This window comes from Channa argus, chromosome 20 (assembly GCF_033026475.1).
Source record: "Channa argus isolate prfri chromosome 20, Channa argus male v1.0, whole genome shotgun sequence".
NCBI classification, from domain to species: Eukaryota; Metazoa; Chordata; class Actinopteri; order Anabantiformes; family Channidae; genus Channa; species Channa argus.
Genome location: NC_090216.1, coordinates 4853411 through 4873297, shown reverse-complemented (window position 1 = coordinate 4873297; position 19887 = coordinate 4853411). Strand labels below are relative to the sequence as shown.

Below are 19887 nucleotides of genomic sequence, written 5' to 3'. Positions count from 1 at the left end.
TGGATAAGACAAACATGTCTAACAATTTAAATGTCAAAAATGGTTGATTAAAACTCAACCATCACCAAAGCAGCAGCATGGAGTAAAACCCATGAGTGCGAGTTGTTTTTCTGTTGTTGTTTTTTCAGATATTCCCTCAATGACATGAACTGGACCAGAATTCAAATGCAGTACTCTCATCAATTAAAGGGGGGGATCTCAGACGTTCCTTCAAGAATGTGGCAGCTTGCTAAGAGGTCGTCTTAAATGCTTTTTTTTTTTTTTTAAATATATAATCAAACATTGCACTGAGGAAGAAAGAGGAGATGAAGGCTTACATTGTCACCAGGAATATCATTGTTTAGGCAGAGAGAAAGTAAGAGATAGCACTACAAAAAAACAAATACAGTGTTACAAGCCTCCACCTCCCCTGCTACCAACCACTGGTTTGAGGCTAAATCAGGCAGCTGCTTTCAAATGGAAAACAAGATAAATAGCTGTAGCGGTTTTAATGGTGGGACAAACTGCATTGGATTGGAAAGTGAAAGAGGCACAGCATTTCCTTAACGTAAAAAGAAAAAAAAAATGACAAATTTGACTAAATCTGTGTGGCAATCTAAACTTGTACAAAATTGAGGGATGTTTTAGTGTGAGGATAGGTTGTGTACATTCAGTCCGGGCCCTGCTTGAACGCATAAAGCACCTCCTCTGGATGCTTCTAATCCCTTCCCATTATTTCTGCATTTTCATAATAGCCACCATATTGAGCATGCATAGCATTGCATAGCACAGCATAACATAACATAGCATGGCTGCCTCTCCCGTGCCCTTGCACCAGCGCCCGCCCGTTGCAGACAGACGGAGCAGCACATCAAAGAATGAGAACCACGCGTTTTCTCTCTCTTGCATATCAAGAATTCAAGTAGAAAGACAAAAACAAGAAAGCAATGCAGGGAGGGAAAAGTGAAGACAGCAAGTCAAGATGTGTGAAACATGATATCAACCATAGCTTTTTATTTTTTTGGCAACAAGTAGAGAGTTGAGTCCACTGTGGAAACATGAGATGTTTGAGGATGACAGGATTGAATAAGGCATAAAGTACATCGGCCATGGACGATGGCACACGAGATCTTCTAATGACACAACAAAGGTTAGACACCGAAACCCTGCGTGAGGCTTTTCTTAGTGTGCTGAGAGTGTTTCACAAAAACCTTTTGTCTTCCTCTGATCTTTTTAATCCGGGATCTGGGATGAGCCTTATGGACTTTAGTTTGAAGTAGCGTTATTTCAGTGAGGTGAAGCCCACGTGTTGTTTGTCTGCCATCTTCTCTATCTTTGTGCTTAATTTCTGACAGACATCCCTTCTACTGCCTCATGCGATGACTTCCCTCTGACCCACTCTGCTCCAGCTCTGCTTTCGTCAACAAATCAAATGCATCTCAGGGAAATTTGATTGAGACTTTGTGTGACCTTTGAACTGAATGGATGTGGTACGGGCCTGGCTCTGAGCCAACACTGCTTCTAATAGGGAGTTAGAGAGTGGAGGCTGCATTGATCTGCCAGTAACCTTTACTCGATTAGCATAACGTTACCACGGGCTCGTATGTGGTCAGGGATGGGATTTAGCGTTTGATGGATGGGCTACTCATTAGAGCAGGCAGCAGGAGCATTGAGAATGAAAGGGCAGCTGTATACTTTAAGCATGAGTGACACAGTGAGGATCAATAAGGCCTATTGATCTACCTGTTATTGAGTGGAAAGGGACATGAGATGTGGTGTTTTGTCCAACTCCATTGTAGAAAGATTGGAATTAAATGGAAGATCTGTGTTCCTGTGAAACACCTTGCAGAAGAATTACACTCAGGGTTTGGAAAAGATTACGGAAAAGTTGTGAAATTGTGAAATTTGGATGCACATGGATAGGTGTTCTCCACTTCTCTGTGAGCATTCTGTACCCGTAATATGGTGCCATTACATTTTCCACCCTACTTCAGTTAGTGCTGATTATTAGCATTATGAAGCACCAATAAATCCACTGAGTTTACGGGACAGTGAGGGAGGAGCAGGAGAAATCCAAACTAAAATGAGGAATGTTAAAAACAATATGTTGGATAGATGTTATGTACAAATATGGTTAGGCAGCTTAGTGAATTAATTGCTTAGAAATAAAAATAAATTATTATAAAATAGATTTCTGTACATTTTACATATATATAGCAACATCTCCACATTTTGCCATTGAAATACAGAAAAAAAAATAACTTCTGAACAAATAAACAAAACTAGTCAAAGTGTCCACGTCAATCCCAACCAAAGTTATGTCCTGTCATCTGGTAGAACTTCATGTTGAACGGCCTGTAAAAGTCCCGTAGCCTCTGCACCACCTCTGGGTCAATGTTCGGGTGGGTCCTCCCTTTGGTTTTACCCAGGCAGTGAGGCTTGCTGCTGCCCTCGGCCTTCTTGAGGCACGGGAACCCCTTGGTCTGATTGAAGTAAAAGTGTTTGTCTGTGATGATCCTCTTGAGCCCTAAGAAGTCCTGCACGCGGCCCAGCTCTCCGGCGGGGTCGCTGATCAGACGCTCGCCGCTCACAAACAGGATCTGGTCCATGGGGAAGTACTGCAGCCAGTTATCCAGGTGCTTGGCGTAGATGCCGATCTGTATGGCGCTCCACGAGGTGTCAATGAGCCCTGTAGTCCTGTTTTTAAACGTGAGGCTCTCGAAAGAGGGAATGTCAGGCTTCTTAGACAGGGTCTGTGTGTAGTCTGAGATAGCCCTGGTGACGGGGTCCCTCACTACCACGATTAGCTTGGTGTCCCGGGACATGGCAGAAATCCTGGCCGGAGCCTCTCGGGTCACAAAGTAGCTTGGGGTTTTCTCCATGGTGATCTGGCCCTCCAGAGTCTTGGGCATCAGGTCCCTGCAGAAAAAAATTAATAAAAACAAAAAGGAGGTTAAAGGAAGGCTACGGCACTGCAAGGCTTTGCATAGAGCAATCAAGTTGATGGAGTGTACCGTGTTCTGTAATCAATGACTCAATGACTGTGTTTAGCCTTATTATAGGGCTTGAAAACCTATTAGTGCAGGCAGATTTCCAACGACAACAAGCTCACTCACTCATGAGATATCTCACGTCTGACAGAAAAAAGAAAACCCTTATTTACTGCATAAAAAAAAAAAAAGAATTTCTGAACATGGCCAACTGACTTTAACCATAAAAGTTATTAGGAGGTCGGTTCTATTTGCAGCTAACCTGCTCTGCTACCCTGTAATTATTTTCACATTTTGATCAGCTTTTTTATATTTTTTAAAATAATTTAGCTTTCAGCATGTGTTAATTTTGTAAAGTGGAAGAATATAAACAAAGAAAAGGAAACATAAACTCGATCAACCTTGCTGACTTAGGTATGTGCCCCCCCCCATGGAGGCTAAAAGAGGCATAGGTTTTTGGTGAGGGATGGCCAGACAGACACACAGACATAATCAGGAGGCAACACAGCTTCACGAAGTTCAGAACCGCTGGCCAACTGTACATTCTAAAACTATGGTAGAGCTGATAAGAGCGGTGAGGCCCTGTTTAGCCCCTTCGCCAGGAAGAAAACTAGCCTGTGTGTAAGTACATGCATGGAATCAAATGATTGTGATTATGAATGAAGTGATTGGGGGGTGGGGGCAAAGAGGGCCTCTGCAAATAAAATAGACAATCACAGACACTCAAGGGCAGCCAACAACAGCATATAAGCAGTTTAAGCCCTTAAAGGAGGAAAAAAACAATTGAAGGGGGAGATAAAGGGGGACACTGGTCTATCAGGGTGGAAACACTCTTACAGATAAGACCCCTGTTAGCCTGTTGTACACCGAGCCTTTCCTTTGTTGTCAACGCTATAAGGCACTGATACGCCATAGTGTAGACAGTACTATTGTGATCCATCCCATCCAAACACTGCTTAATCCTACAGAGTACTTGAACACAGAAAAAGGCAAAAGACCCCAAATTTACAATGTTAGACACATTCTGTACACCCAGGAGTCTGCAATACTCAATTCTTCCCCAGAGCTTCAGCTATTCATTAGATATTTACTCTAAAAGCTGGAATCTGGTTCATGTCCATCTAGCTCATGGCTAATTCATATAACACCGACTCTCCATCAATGCACATATTTGTGTGCAAGAAAGAAAGAACGGTGAAGGAAAGGAAAAAACGCTCAGGGTAACATCAGGTAACCAATAAAACTCCTCATGGAAATGGTGTTGGCAGATTTGTGTAATCCTAATGCAGTGCCAGTGATCTAATTATGATAATATCTTCTTGATTGCTGACACATCAGTGGGGTGAATCGAGTAGACGGAGGGGAAGCGAGGCTGTTTCCAAAAGCTCATTAATAGCCTATTGAAGCCAAAACAGTTACAGCATATGCGGTTTTATGCAAAAGCATGACAGATCTTTCCGCCAGCGAACCATTTCTGGAGACAACACATTGTGATCACACGCACATTGAAAATTCTCTGCCACAACTTCAAACTGTTTATACAGTGCCTCTTGAATGTCTTCAAGGAACATAAACCAAACCTTGCCCGGCTTAAATGCAACGCTATTTGTCATTCTTTCGATGCACAGTGCGATACTGCCTGCAAGTTTTTTTGGGGTTTTTTTGTCTTTCCTTGTGCTAACATACATAAAGAGTCCAGAGCCACACAGAAGAAGCAAACGGCTTCCCTTCTAATCCGATTTCAACATGACAATGCAGCATGGCGATAGGGAGGAGGCCCGAGTTACAATGTGCATAGCGATAGATTATGCTGATCCAAGCTCAGAGAATCCTTCTTTAAAAAAAAAGAAAGAAAGAAAAAAAGAAAAATCAAGAGTTGGGGGTTGCAGGAGCATAAAACAAGGGGATGGTTGGACAGCAAGGGAGAAAGAAAGTGGTGAGCAAACCGCCAAATCTGCACCGAAAACAGGCCCTTTTAATAAAAAATCCCCACCTCTGACTTAACCCACACTCTCCGAGGTAAAAAAAAAGGCAGGAAGACAGAAAAGAGAGCAGAGGAGTGGAATTTTAGTGGGACAAGTAGCTCTTGGAGAAACAATGCCTATTATGCTCTTTTTTGATTTATGAGGTGCTGCTTTTAAAGATTCTGTCAGCAAACAGGCAATTCTGTGACGCCGGCCTCTTTTTTTTTTCCTGCTTTTCTTTGAAAGTGAGCCATTGTCCCCTGAGCAGAGGGGTGAGCAGGGCAGTGGTCAGGGCAAATAGGCGGGGATGAAGGCAGTGTAGAGAGGGGGCAGATAGAAGAGGAGGGAGAGTGGGTGGGCGGATGCTTATGGAGGGCTGAGAGGAGCACTTCACCGTCCTCCTCAACCTCAAGTGAGGGAGGCCTTTTGGAGAGCTCTTAAGTGGAACGTGTGCCAAAATGGCCCTGCAAACATCACCCTGTCCCCCTAAGGTAACAAGGACCCCACAGTCGTCTACTGTCTAATATGAGAAGCAGTAAAAGTCCTGCAATTAAGTATAATTTTGAGGTATTTCTGCTAAGCAAAACTTCTTTGCCTTCTTATACTTTAACATGATATACATCTCTACTCTTTTTTTTTTCTCCTCCATGCCTCTCTGCACCTTTGCCCACTGAGAATATTTCCAAGTTGAAAGACGTGCCAAAAACAGCGATAAGACACAAAGCAGAAGCCCTTGTCACATGACAGCATCAAAGAGGGGCCAGCGGAGTGGCCCTTTGCCCTGTGTTTTAAAGAGTCCCCATCCCACCGGAGATAAACGACAGGCAGGAAAAGGGTTATTTCTGTCTGAGGCTTCTACCTCCCTCCTGTCACATTTGATTTGATGATAACGGGCTGCCACTGAGCTGTCTGTGTCAAAGCATCCCTGACAAAATGACTAGTTTGCTCATAGACAAAAGGAGAAAAAAAAAATGTATTTGGCGTGTCTCTGTCGATTTTCTATGGGATACAAATGGTTTTCAATTGTCTCACATGTCTGGATGCTGAAAGCATTTGAATCTCAAATTAGGGTTTGTTTATTTGACTATGAGCAAATCAGAGGGCATTTTGTATCCACCAACGTAGGATGAGATTAACCCTTATGGGCATTTAGAGCTAAGGATGGTTACTATGGCTTGAAGACCCTGGAGTGAGTGTTATCCCCACCCAAAACAACAGTGCTCTAAGGCTGAATCACATAGACATTGATTATGAACAATTAAAGTGTAAGTTGTTGAAATGCTGGGTTTTCTTTCCATTAAAAGCCGGCACAGAACTCTCATACCAGTTCTCTTTTCCATTGATCCCCAAACGTCCCCCAGCCCTTGGCAATCAGGCCTTGAGGTCTGATGGCAAAGTGACACTTCACAAGAAAGAAGAAGCAGAGGGAGGAAATGAGGGGGGAAAGTACTGAAAGCCTCCCTTTCTTTCCAGAGGGGCTATTACCAACTCCTTCACATGAACCAATGTGGTTGACGTACAAGCGTCTTCAGGAAATACAAAGAAACATCTTTATTCCTTCCTGAATGATACAAATTTTGAGCTTCATTTGTTCAGTCGTGCATTGAACATATTCTAAATCTGATATTTTAATAATTTTGGTTGCAATAAGCATTTGAACATAAGTAAACATAATTCTTGGTGTGCATTTCCCCAGACCGCACATCTACAAAAGTCCCTTTTGCAGTGTTTCTAGAAGTATTCTGTGGAAAAGGTGGAGGATGATACATGCAGATATGGAAGGTTCGTTGGATGCATTCATGGATGAGTCACTGGTGAATAAAGGCAGGATTTCCTAAGAGCCTCCCCTTTTATAGCTCTGTGGTCAGAGTAGGAGAAGCATGGAACTGCAGTAAGCTACATATTTATGTTGCACACACACACACACACACACTCACTATGGCTACTGCTAAGGAAGGGAAGGGGCGCACCCCTCTGCTGGCTCCCTGATTATTTTGATAGTTGCATTTAAGCACATACAGAAGCCAGACATTTGAAATATGCTCCACTTTGCCTGGAGTCTGACATTATATTGAACCGCAGAGCATGGCTTTGGCTGTAAATTAAAAAGAATAAAGGAGATGGTTTATGGCGCAGTCATGTCGGGCAACTCTAATGCACAGACGGAGAAGAGCTCCGGCTGCACTTACAGAAGCTTCATCTGTTTCAAGCACTTGGAGCTGAGACCAGGTGTTAGTATGTGGCCACTTGGAGCTTTTTGACAGTTCATTTCCTGGATGAGAAGAGCCAGAGGTCCCTGCTTAAAAGTGAGAACTTGCAGGAGTGTATGCTGAAGGGTTCTGTTTGTATCTGCATCTTATACGTCTCTGCTTTTGTTCTGATGTATATTCGGTGCCAAAACATAAAGCATACCTTTTCACCCGCTGCTGAGCAAGTCTCCATATCTGCATGCATCCTTCACACGTGCGTAACTTAGAACTTGCCACATGATCAACCCTAAGTGATGCTACAACTTTATCAACCTTATCAGAATCAATTGTCGCTGCCCCTTTCGAGCCTAAGGTTTCATATTAACAGGCTCCACTGAATAATGGTGTCACTGGAAACTCGGGAAGGTGGCTGGGTTCAAGACCGACCCCCCCCCACTGAATCAACTATCTGCTAAAATGATTAATAATGCAGCCTGGCCTAATATCACACACACTCAGACCTGGATGGGAAGAGATCTGTTTGAAAGCTAAATTCTTCCCCCAGATTACTGGCAGTGCTGTTGTCAAGAGCGTCTGGCAATGTGAACGGAGCTGCTGCACAGGATTTACTTCTTTATTTCTGTTGCCTGACTGGATCACCTTTTCAGAAAATCCCTATCACACCAACAACAGAACACACACAGGGAAGTTGTACACTGGTTAACGTCAAGTCTACATGCTACAGACATGACTTTGTTAACTTCACTTCCCAGGTGTCATCTGAACTAAGAATTACTAACAATATGACTGTATTGCAAATAAAACATGAAGGACAAGAATTTGGTTGTATTGGACTAAATATATAATCAGTATATTCCTACAAACACTGGTGATGACTATAGAGACCTAAGTGCTGTGGATCTTCATAATTTAAACAGTGTTATATATCGGCACGAATCCGCTGATTAACTCCAACAAGCTCAAACAAGAATAAGTTACAAAGGACGACCTTGACCAATGGTTTCCAACTTTAGGCGTCAAGGGAGAAGTAAATCTTGGTTTACAAGATAGAAAAGAGGAAGAAAACCAAATTTAGTGCACATTACAAAATTGTCTCAAATTGATTTACTCGTGAAAGTTCAGGGGATTACTCTCTGGTTAACATGCTCACAGCACATACACTGGTGACAAGCGTGTGTGGAGTGAAGGTCACGCATGTCTAAACAGCCCTGACTCACAAGTTCTCTGCACAATTGGAAAACTAATAAGCAAACACATGCACATGCTTTGGTCAGTGAAAACATAACTAATGAAGCAGCTACTATTTTAATATTTTCAGAGCGCAATGGCCAAACTTCTAGGAGCACAGCGACACTTTCACACCGAAGCCCTGCGCTGCAGTTCTGATCTGGCTGATAAATGCAGCTCCCAGACCCCTAACTCCATCAAGAAGTTGCACTGTGTCAAAACAGCCTGGGAATCTACTGACCCTTCATGTAAACAAAACAGTTAACCGGCCAATGCAACCGTCCATCATTTTTCACAAGAATCAGGGAGTCATGCTTTGCCAGAGATCATAGCATCTCTTACAGACTGAGTTTGTGTGTGTGTGTGCGTGTAGGAGATGGAGAGTGAATGACAGAGAGAATGCGAGAAACAGACAGAAAGCAGCGCAAGAGAAGGGGCTGTCAGGCCTTGTGGTCAAAGACTATCCAGACTGGTTTCTTGCTCATTCCCAGCCTGGTTTTGGAGGCAACATCAGACACTGGTGAAGAAGAATAAATAAATAGGCACTAATCACTACATACAGTTTCATGGACTACATGTCAGACACCCCAGCCCCTTTATTAGCCCAGGCTGCAGTCTCAGATACCCCCTCCGTTGCTGAAATTATTTACGTCAGGCTGAGACTACAGCAGTGCACATGAGGAGCACAAATGATTAAAATTCAATAACGAGCGCTCATTTTTCCCACTTGGAAAGTCTGTTTTTCAGTATGTTTGTTGCTATTTGGCACCTCGGGAAAACAACACAGGAATGTGTGGAGCCATAAGGCTTTTTCAGGCCTGGAACCACAACGGCCTGTGGCCATAGACGGCTGCGTCGAATTATCGAGTGTTAATAACCCTGCAGTGAAGCGAGGTGGCCCACCATGTGGTGTAAATAAAACAGAGGAGATGGGGAAAGGCAGAAATCACTCCTCCTTGCCTCTCATGAATGTGCAGCAGCATGCCTACAGGAGCTTTTATCTTCAGGCTTTCAAAGAGTCTGCCCCAGAAAAAAAAAAAGCTCCATTTCGCTGGCTCAAAAGAGGTGAATGTTGGTAACACTTAACACAACATCTGACCGCTTTGTTTGACATGCAACACAAGATGAGTCACCTGACACTGCCACAACTTGCCACACACTCTCTGCCAGCTGATACACAAACCCCGAAAATCCGAAATCCAACTTGGCGATATTTGTTAAGCGCTGCTAATCCTCACTAATCGGTGTTGTTTGCTCTGCCTGTTTGCTGAAGGTGTTAGCTGGGAGCTAGCCGCACATTCCAGCACTCCGTCAGTATCGGAGTGTGACCTGCTGACAGCTCAGATGAAATAAAACCAATGAAGTGTGAAAGCATGAAAAAAACAACAGGGCAAACAACAATGAAGGGCTGCAGGTGAAGACTCGGCTTGTGGTGTGTGTGTGTGTGTGTGTGTGAGCTTTTCTGGGTGTTGTTGTGTGGGTGTGCAGGCACAATTGACTATTCTGACTGATTTCCTGACACTTGACATGCACCAAGAGGCACATGACTCCTTGATCTTGCTACAGCAAAGATGAATAAAAGATGAAACAGACTTGAGAAGAACATACATGCCATCACCCCCACTCCCCAGACGCTCTCTCTCTCTCTCTCACACACACACACACACACACACACACACACAGGGAGCGAGCTACTTTGCATCCTGTTTGAATTGCCTGTCATCCGTAACTGCCTGCACACCTTTTTGAAGACAGGTGAACTACAAAGTGTGTGTGTAGGGGAAAGAGGGGGATTTCCTCTCTTCTGTATGTCACTCAGTGAGCAGAAAACCATCTTCCTGTGTGTTTGGGCTATTATTTAGCTTCTATTAGTCACACTGCAGCTGTTGCTGCAGGTTAATGGTTTACAAATTCCTGAAGACAGCCTGCCTCCCGAGCTAACGTGTAATTAGCTAAATTGAGTAACGATATCACCAGTCGTGACAATTAACCTGCTCCTTTCAGAAATGGAAAGAGTGGCAGCAGCAGTCCCCGGGCGATGCTTCAGTTTTCTTTGGATGCACGCCTAGATGTTGTCTTCTACAATATCTCTCGAGTACCCTGAAGACAAGATAATTACTGTTAAGAGCAAGAGGCACAGTTTTAACCATTTGCACTGCCAAACACAGACGTGAGGGCTTGAAGTTCAGTTTCCGCATTTTGTTTTTGCGACCGTGGAGCCCAGTGATACATTTTTTCACGCCCTTTGCTGGATCTCTGTATCAGTAAGCCTCTTGGTTAGAGGTGAAATGGGATCTGGTCTAACTCGGTGCCAGGAAGACAAGTTATTTTGTGAAGGGAGTAAAAGAAATGAAGAGCTGGTGCACAAAGAAAAAAAGAAAAAAAAAAAGAAATTTGAGAAACTCCAGATTATACACGTCAGCCTGTGGCCAAAAGACTTAGAGAATGTTCGTTTTCATAAAACATGTCTCCAGCTAAATATTTTTCATCTGTTCATCATACAGGGTGGACTCCACAGTCTCTTGTCGTGGCACTTTACTTTCAGTAGCTTCTCCCTAACTTGGCCGTTTTGCTTTCTTTGTACCTCACGTGTAAGTGGCTTTGGATACAAAGCGTTTGCAAAATGACTAAATGTAAATATAAATACTCCAGATGAAGAATTGTAGTTTTCCATGTAAGGAAAAGCATTTCGTTTTTACTTTATATTCATAAGTCTTGCCATGGTTGTGGCACTGCTCTCAGCAGGATGACCTTAAAAAGCTGGCTTCATAAACTTATGCTCACAGTGGATGGACTGATTTGTAATATAGCAACAACTAGGTACGTGTCAATGCCACCTGCGCCAGGCCATTTTTTTTAGGGTACTGCCACTAACCAGGCTGACAACAGAAAAGAACTATTTTCCCCCGTAGTTCATGAGAAAACGATAAGCACCGTAGAGTTTATCCAACGTGGCAGGAAACTGTTAACAGAGCTTGTTTCAACTTTTAAATAAAAATTTGACCTAAAAACTGTTTTTTTCTTTGGTGCCCGTTCAACCAAAGTTCAGTGAAATTAGTTTTTTGGGCATTATGCTGTGTGGTGAAAAAGTGAGAGCAAAAATGTTACAGCTTGATAGAAGTGGAGTCGGTTTTTTTTCTGTGTCCAAAGACACAACGAGCGGTTTCCAAGGCTGCCTGCTGACTCCCATCAGTTAAACAGGCGGGAGAAAAACTTCTTTTGGTGGAAAATAATTGGGATAGACCGGAGTCGTTTGGCCGGGTTGTCTTGGAGTTGAGCTGAAGTGTTCTTACAGCTCTTATGAGAGAGAGCGCAACAGCCCTGGGACCACATCTAAATGGAGAGAGTGACTGGTGTCAAGCAGCCGCGGCGCAGAGAGACAAGTCAGGGCTTCTAATGAGCTCTGCTCTTTTACTGCCACGCTAATGGAAACCTCGGGAGACTTCAGCCTCTCTCTCCCTCTCTCTCCCTCTGTCTTTTTCTGTCCTCCTCTGTCCCAGAGGCAAACTCCCTCTCCAGCACCCTAATGGCTACCTCTGGGACTTAATACCTGTGACTAGTGAAGCTTTACAGGTTGGCTGTCATCACTTTCTCCTCCTCCTTCTCCTAATCCATCCATAAATATTGTCCATGTCTTTGGAAAGCAGCAAGTAAAACAGCAAACTACGAGCAAAACCATATTAGAGTGTTTCTCCTCACCTTGGGGGCGATACATTTTTAATGCCCTATAGTGTTTATTTAGCAGCAATGAGTGACCATTATCTCTGGAGGGATGATGTCTGGTTCTGTTCTAACACGTGTAACAACATCCAAATTATCACCTTGTTAAAAAAGGTCCGTTGCACAGAGGGAGGGATTGTTTGCAGCTTTTCTATCTCACAATTCCTTTCCTCCTTCACTCGACTTCTACAAGGAAATAACAAATCAGCATTTTATTGTTGAATTGCATTGACCTCATGCTTACAGGAAGAAAACATAAAGGAGTCACATGAGTCTTATGCAGAGGGAATGAGCACAAACAATATGAATGTCTGACAGCAAGTTCCTGTCAGGCTCTGTGGCTTTTATCCTCTGCTCCTGCAGGAGGTTCCTGTCTGTGGTGGCCATATTGTCTCCCCTGATGTGGGCAGTGTTCATTGGACACCATTGGGGGTTTGGGGGGGGGGGCAGGCCGCCCCAGTGCAGCGCTGCCACTCCCCTCTCCACAGGTCTCCCCTTTCACAATTAACCAGTCATAATTTAGGGGATGAAAGCTGCCTTTTTGACTGCTTCGCCACCCCTCGGTCACCCTCTAGTCTCAGATGAGCCGTGCCAGCTTAGGCAGCAGAGAGAAAAGGACCTTCGTCACTCTACGCCGACCAAAGGCTACTACTGGGAGAGGGCCGCTTGTGGCCAGCGAGGCCTGCAGCGAGCCCCACCCAGGACTGGACGAACCCAAGCATGACAGGGGACACACCAACAGCACAAGTGCACAGTGGAGAAAAGTGCTTGGTGAGGGAGGGGTTTTGAGGATGAGGTTTGGGGGGGAAGTGGGAGGCACTGCGGGGGAACGGGGGTATCATGCACAAGTAGTCCACTCATCTGGGACCTCATGGTGGAAGTTTAGCCAACACAGAGGCACAGTTTCAAAATGCTTGTTTTTATGTTTGCTGGAGGATTTGAGCGGAGGATGTGAACCTGCTGTCAGCTGTACGGTTGGCTGGCCGAGCGCTCGGTCCCCGAGGAGGCGTGAACTTCCAGGAATCAGGAAACAATCGGAGCGCCAAAGTATCTACGCCTCTGAATTCAGCATTGTCCTCTCCAGCACTTTAACTGAGTAACAGCCACCAACAGTTTCACTGATTCCGTCAAACGCAGAGTTTAGAAATGGTCCTTCTCCTCCTCCTAGAGAACTCAAGAACTGTCCTGTCAAATTATTGTTTTCTGCGAGGAGCAGCTATGAAATCCCCAGTGGGACTTGTAGCTTCCAGCGGCTTTCTGTAGCTCTGCAGATGGTCAACACACAGACCCTGTCAGCCAGCAGACATGAGTCTGACCCCAGTCAAAGGCCCTTAACCCATCACTCCACATTACCTCCAATCAAGCCTGACCGATCAATACTGGCTTCCCAGAGGGGCCAGGCCGTGGCACCATTTGTGTATATGCTGTTTCATTCTTCTGTGAGCGAAGATGAAAATGATTTGTGGCCTCACAGCTGAGCCACCAGAGATGAGCAGCAGACACATCGCTACAGTAACACTTTTCTGTTCCATTTGTCTTTGTACAGCGTGACACCCGCGTGTGCAAACATCAGCAGTGGATGGTTTGATGCTGTTCACTGGTGCTCTATAGAACCAGGTGGCGCCTTTCGGCCATGGAGAGGAAGGAAGGAGAGCGAGGTCAGTGGCAACAGAGACCGGATGGGTCACCTACATGGAAATAGGAGCACTCCTGTGGTGAACCAGACTCAAGGATGTGCACCCATCCAGAACGGTCTCCAGCAGGGCCATGGGCAGCAGTCTGCCTCAAGAATAACCAGTGGGGGTGGACTGGCCTTCAGATAACGGCTTTCAAACTGCACAGACTTCCGCAAACACCCAAAGTCTGATAGTGGAACTCTATTTTTTTTTTTCTCTCTTTTTCGTAGAAGCCTGCTTTTCTACAAGGCTTCACTTGTCCTTTTGTTGGGTGGCACCATCAGTAGCATTCATTGAATCTGTTTACCTCACAGTGTTTTATCACAGACTAGATACAAAGGTTGACCGGAGAGACATCCTGCTCCGGGATGGCACCAATCCAATCCCACCAGTCTCTCCACAGCAACTGAAGCCTAACCTTTGATCATAAACCACTGCTCACAAAAGACTAAAGATGATGTAGTTAAGTATGCGGCCTCCAAGTCATGTATTTCATTATTATGACGCAATCATTCAAGCTTTAGTCCAGAAGCTCAATGCATTAATATAATACAGTTAGGAAAAGGCTTTAAAATGGCACAAACAACATACTGCAATGTAAAATAACACACAGTACCACCCATATGGCTGTAAACTGTATAACTACACTCTCTCCAGCATGTTGCTGAAGCCACCCTGAGGGAGGAGCGACGGCGTCAACACTGCCGGAGCCCTGACAGTGAGCTGAGACCAGAGCCCGCGACACGACAGCAAAACCACAGTACGGTAATTACATATCAAAGCCCCTTCATAGCAAATACGACTAAATGGAATATGAAGAGAGCAACATGCACCGCATACTGACAGGACAAGATGAGGGCCACAGTCAACAAGAGTTAGGAGTAAATAAAACGCCTCTGGTTTAAGAGGAAGCTGCAGCAGTGTGGAAGGAATGAACTCGTCAGAATGAGTGGGACCTCGTTCTAAAGTTTGATGTGATTTCAAACAAACGGCACATTAATTGTTACATATTTAATAAAACTGCTGAACTCCTTGCAACTGCTTGACTAAGACCAAAAGAGATTTTTTGCTTCTTTAACAAATTTTAAAAGTAGGCAAATGAGTGAGTGTGTTTGTAACTGTGTTTTTGCACATTGTCTCCATGTTTTAATGATTTGGCTTTTCTGTCGTTTCTTCTTCTTTTTTTTTGAAGCTTGCTACACAACCTTCAATGGCACAAATTAGAAAGTAGCAAATAAAAAAATAAAAAAATACAACATGATTTCGGCTGTCGCTTAACAAAATGTTGAAGCTGCTGATTCTGAGCTCTGTTATGAACTTTGCATGTTGGTTTTATTTTTTCACAGAATCAACTCATATCCCCCAAAGTTTTGTTCTGTATACTGTATATTTTAGTTATTGCCAATTTGCAAACAGGTGCAAACAGAAATTAGGAACCAATGCTCTTTTTCAGCCACTCTGGCCTCCAGAGCTCTCCCTTTGCGTCTCTGTGTGTGTGTGTGTGTGTGTGTGTGTGTGTGTGTTCCTTGGGGCCGGTTCATGCATGACCTCACTGTGAAAATGTGTACCTCTTGATACAAGGACCCCTCGGTCAAAAGCATGAATCATTTGTTTGTCTTTGGCACAAATAAAAACTGTCAAAGTGCATCAGAAATACACAATGGAACTTGTTATCACCTCCCTCCATTCATTTTGAAACCTCTCCCTCTCTCTCTCTCTCTGTCTTGGTGCAGCTTGCTTGAGCCTTTTCTGCTCGTGCTATGGCCGTATTTACTTGATGGAACTCTAAATGTGTGTCCACTGGGGCGGGCGAAGATGGTGCAAGCTGAGTTACAGCAGAGATTGTGCAAATGGACAAACAAGGAGAGGTGAGTTGCTCAATTCAGACACAAACACACTCATAAATGACCTTTACTGTGATCCGATCATATTCCCACTGGTTAGATTTCAATGCCGTACAATTTTGTCTATGTGGAACATTCCAGTGTTGTCATCTCCAGTGTCTGGTCCTAAAGAGAAACGCTGCACGATCCGCAACGAGTTCCTGTGTCAGTCTATGACTGAAGAAAAAGAAGCACTAAAAGCTATTTTCTGCACTGCAGGGACTGCTTACACCAGCTGTTACTGAAACAAACATTTCTCTCTGCACTTCTTTCATAAAAGTAAGAAAAAGTCAATCATTCCACAAGCCCAGTTTCTATAGGAGACAAACCAGTTAGCGGTTTAGATTGCAGCAAGTAATGCCTCATATCACAAAAGACAAAATAAATCGGAAATTGAAATTGCTGAGGTTTCGTCCAACATGTTTTTTCAGTGCAGAATGAAAAGTAAAACTCCAGCATGGCTCTATGTGCATTTCTGCACGTGTGAGCTGTGAGGAGGTTACTCGTTGGCACCAACGGGGAAAGTAAGACTGAATAACTGCTCCCATTCTATCTCTGCAGAAAACCTTGAGTCATGACTTCATCGCAAGTATTAGATTTCAACGCCTACAAAACGCAGCAGACGCACACTTTTTCCACAACTCCCTACACAGAAAAGTTAGAAATTCTGTTGTAGGTGGAAGTTAAATAACAGGCTTGCAAAAGTCAAGCCCAGACTCTAACAAAGAACGCACAGGAACCTTCACACAAATGAGGGAACAGTGTCTTTATTCTGAGTCCTGCCAACATTTGGGTTCCTTATTCGGCTCTTCCAGAATAGGGAGGAGGCCCCCTCCCACATACACACACACACACATTATGTCGAACATTACTGGGGCTCCCTTCAGGGCCCTGCATATTTAACATGGACCAAAACTGTTATCAACTTATCAGGCGACTTTTTCACTCCAGACAAAACTTTGGGAAAGTTATGCATAAAAAAAACACACACACACACAGTAGGAAACGAAAACAGACAGTTTAAAACTTTAAAACTAATTTTTAAATAAACTGAATTCTTAAGTGGAATTTTGACAGCCAATCAATAATTCGATCCGTCCATCTGAATCCGTTTATTTTATGGAGATAATAGCCAAATGACCAATAACCAAAAAACTAGTCTGCTCAAGCACTGATAATATTTAGATTTTCCTCTAAAAAAAAAACCTAAAAACTGGTGGAAGGTTTATTATAAAACAGGCTGTGGGAGACATTCGTCATGAGGTACAGTAAAGACTACTTCAGTTGGTTGCTGGTTTAATTACTTTGTGATGTAAATGACAAGGATAATGTTGGTTTATCGACCTGTGAAGATGTTAAAAGGGTTTTGTCCTATAAAGGATCCTCACTTTGTAATGCAGATCCATTTTCCTTGCAACGTAGGCAACCAGGGGGGCAGGATCCATTGGCATAAGAATGTTCAAAACGCCTGCAAGACCTTCAAGTCAATAAACGCTTTAAGGTTAAATATTCTACATCCTCTATCGTTCTATTTCATTCTAAAAAATGATTCCGAAAATACCGTCAACTTGGATCTTCTCACAATGGCTTCACGGCAAAATTGTGGCGTCCGCGTTAAGCTTTATCTCACAATGCACAGCAGGGAGTTATGAAATATGTTAAGTGGATTTTTGCAGCCCATCCACATGTAACAGCAGGTTACTTGGAGCTGCCTGTCCCTAATAATTTAAATGAGCTTTATGAAAAATTGTAGCAGGGTCAAAATATATAAACGCAGCAAATTTAAATTTGAACTCGACGCATCGCGGTGAAGGTGCAGTGTTGCGCTGCGTCCAACAGAGATCACTGCACGTCGCAGAAACAGGTCGGTGTGACAGTAAATTCCCTGCAGCTTCTTGCTTTTAAAAATGTGCAAATATGATTTTTAAAAATAAAGAAATCCTGCGATCTCACCAGGAGCATCTGATGTACTAAATACGGCACAAACTGGGCGAGCTCGCAAAGGAAAGTGGCGTAAAGCAAAGCAGAGGCCTCATCACAACTAAATTGTTTGGAAATTACTCCGTTTTTAATTCGTGATAAAAAAAAAAAGGAGAATTGTTCGATTTTTAGGTGGAACAACAGAGTGTGACGGGCGCTAATTACATAGGTGGGTGGATGAGGAAACCGACAAAATTTTCTCTAAGCACAAAACAGTAAAGTAAATAATCTATAAAAGTGTTTGACCCGAGGTGTTGGTCCACCATCAAGGCTACTCTGCATTTTTCTTCAGCGGGTCTTTTGCCAGTGTCCCCATAAATCGCTTTAATTTGTTAATGAAATCGCCTTTGTGCACATTTCAACGCGCATCATCCGGACTCACACCAGCGCCGCACGAACTCACGTCTTACCTGTACCACTCCAGTCCGTTCTCATAGTTGCGGTCGAAGAAGTGCGGCTCCGCTCCCACGGCTCTGATGTCCGGGTGAACGCGCAGGAACTCCAGCAGAGCCCGGGTCCCTCCTTTCTTCACCCCGATGATGATCGCCTGCGGCAGCTTCTTGCTCCCGGAGCCGTTGGAGAAGCTGGACATGGCGCCGGGCTCCGGGGCTCTCTGCTGCTCGCCGCGCATCTCGTCCCACTCGTCGGCTCTGTCCGTCTCCAGCTCGTTATTGAGCAGGTCTCTGGACGAAGCGGTCCTGATGGACGGCTCCTCGTAGTCGCTCTCTATATCCTCCCACGGCTGCGGTTTGACCAGCAGTCTGGACACCAGGTCCATCCTGCTGCTCTCTGTCCTCTTGGCCACCGCCGAGCCAGTCTCCTTGCCCCGGTAACCGTCCACCACCAAACTTGGCACGGTGGAGCAGTAGCCCACGCAGGAGTACAGCATGTATACCCAGACTAAAAGCATGATGCTGAGCAGGATTAGCTTCTTCTTCACGGGGCTGGACCAGAAGGCATACAGGCTGTGGCAAACCAGGCTATATTCCATAAGCCTTTCGGTTGGAAATCATATCCCAGCGCATATTGCCAAAGTCACTCCCGGTGGCACCTCGGCAATCCTCGCAAATTTACGCACATGTCGATGTTAAACTAAAAATAAATACAACTTAGATACTAAAAAGCTCTAATCTAAATATATTCGTAAAGAATCGCATATCCAGGAATGAAAAGACGTCGAGGAATATTTAATCATAGTTGTGGCGAGAATATGGCAAATAGTTGCGCTGTGACCGACGCTCCGTGGAGCCGCTGCAGGATCAGCTCAGGTTTGTTAAAGCTGCCGCTGGAGAACGAGACCTTATACAGAGGCAGGCGCCAGACTGACACCGGCAGCAGCCAATAGCTGCACGGGAGATGAATATTCAGCAGGCTTGTTTACGGACGCGGACCAATCAGAGAGAGAGGCGTGGGCGGGCTGAGCCGTGGGGTCCGCAGCGTGCGTCGCGACCGTGTGAGAGTTTGAGAAACTTTCTTACCGGGCAAATTAAAAAAGAAAAAGAAAAAAAAAGTAAAAAAGAAGCCAATTAAGTGAGGATTCTCGTGTCCGGGACGTTTAGACGCGCTCAGCCTTATTCTGACCCATTTTAGTTCATTTTTATTTGATAAATAAATACACTTTCAAGTACATTTAACTGGTGCAGATTGGAAGATAAAAGAAATTAAAAACATAAAATGAAAAACGATGGAAAATGAATCCCCAACAGATCCCTGTTTGATTTAAAACACACTTTGTGAAAGGAACCTTCACTATGGATTTCATGGCTGACACTAAAATAAATAAATAAATACTTTAAAAAAGAAAGTCACGATCGTCACTTTATCCTCTTGAAATGACATTTAAACAAAGGTAAACAAATTATTTTTAATTTTCTAATAACTTAATAACTTTGTGCAAACCTACTAAAATTAATTTAACCGAAAAATAACAAGTGGACTTTTCAAAGTGATAGAGTAACTATATTATTATTAGGATTATTATTATTGTTGTCGTAGTTATTTAGCTATAGCAGCCATTTATTGCTAAAGTGAAGGAAACTACACGTTGGTAAAAAGTTATCACTTATTCAACAGGTTACATTAGTTTTTTCTTTTTGCGGTATCGTTAAAAAATAATCGATTTAACCGAAGCAGTAGGTGACTCCCACGGTACTTCCAAATATTACATATCGGTATATTTGTCCGGATAAACGTGAGAAATAAATAAGAATGAGTAGAAAGACGAAGTTAATCAACATGTAGCCTATGAGGCCTATTTT

The 19887-nt window shown here is 43.8% G+C and overlaps 1 protein-coding gene across 1 annotated transcript; it reads right to left on the bottom strand.

Moving 5' to 3' along the window:
• Positions 1-1339: 1339 nt before the first annotated feature.
• hs3st3b1b (heparan sulfate (glucosamine) 3-O-sulfotransferase 3B1b) lies at positions 1340-18914 on the bottom strand. The gene is made up of 2 exons (XM_067488436.1): positions 18040-18914; positions 1340-2898 (listed from the first exon to the last, which is right to left on the bottom strand). The coding sequence occupies exons 1-2, from the start codon at positions 18618-18620 to the stop codon at positions 2280-2282; spliced, it is 1200 nt and encodes a 399-aa protein (XP_067344537.1). The 5' UTR covers positions 18621-18914; the 3' UTR covers positions 1340-2279.
• Between the last annotated feature and the right edge of the window lie 973 nt (positions 18915-19887).

What these genes read in the sequence shown, in the direction of transcription:
- hs3st3b1b (XM_067488436.1), bottom strand. Translation starts at nt 18,620, where the DNA reads ATGGAATATAGCCTGGTTTGCCACAGCCTGTATGCCTTCTGGTCCAGC. An exon ending in AACGGACTGGAGTGGTACAG is followed by an intron (nt 2,899 to 18,039) that starts GTAAGACGTGAG and finishes TTTTTTCTGCAG; the next exon opens with GGACCTGATGCCCAAGACTC.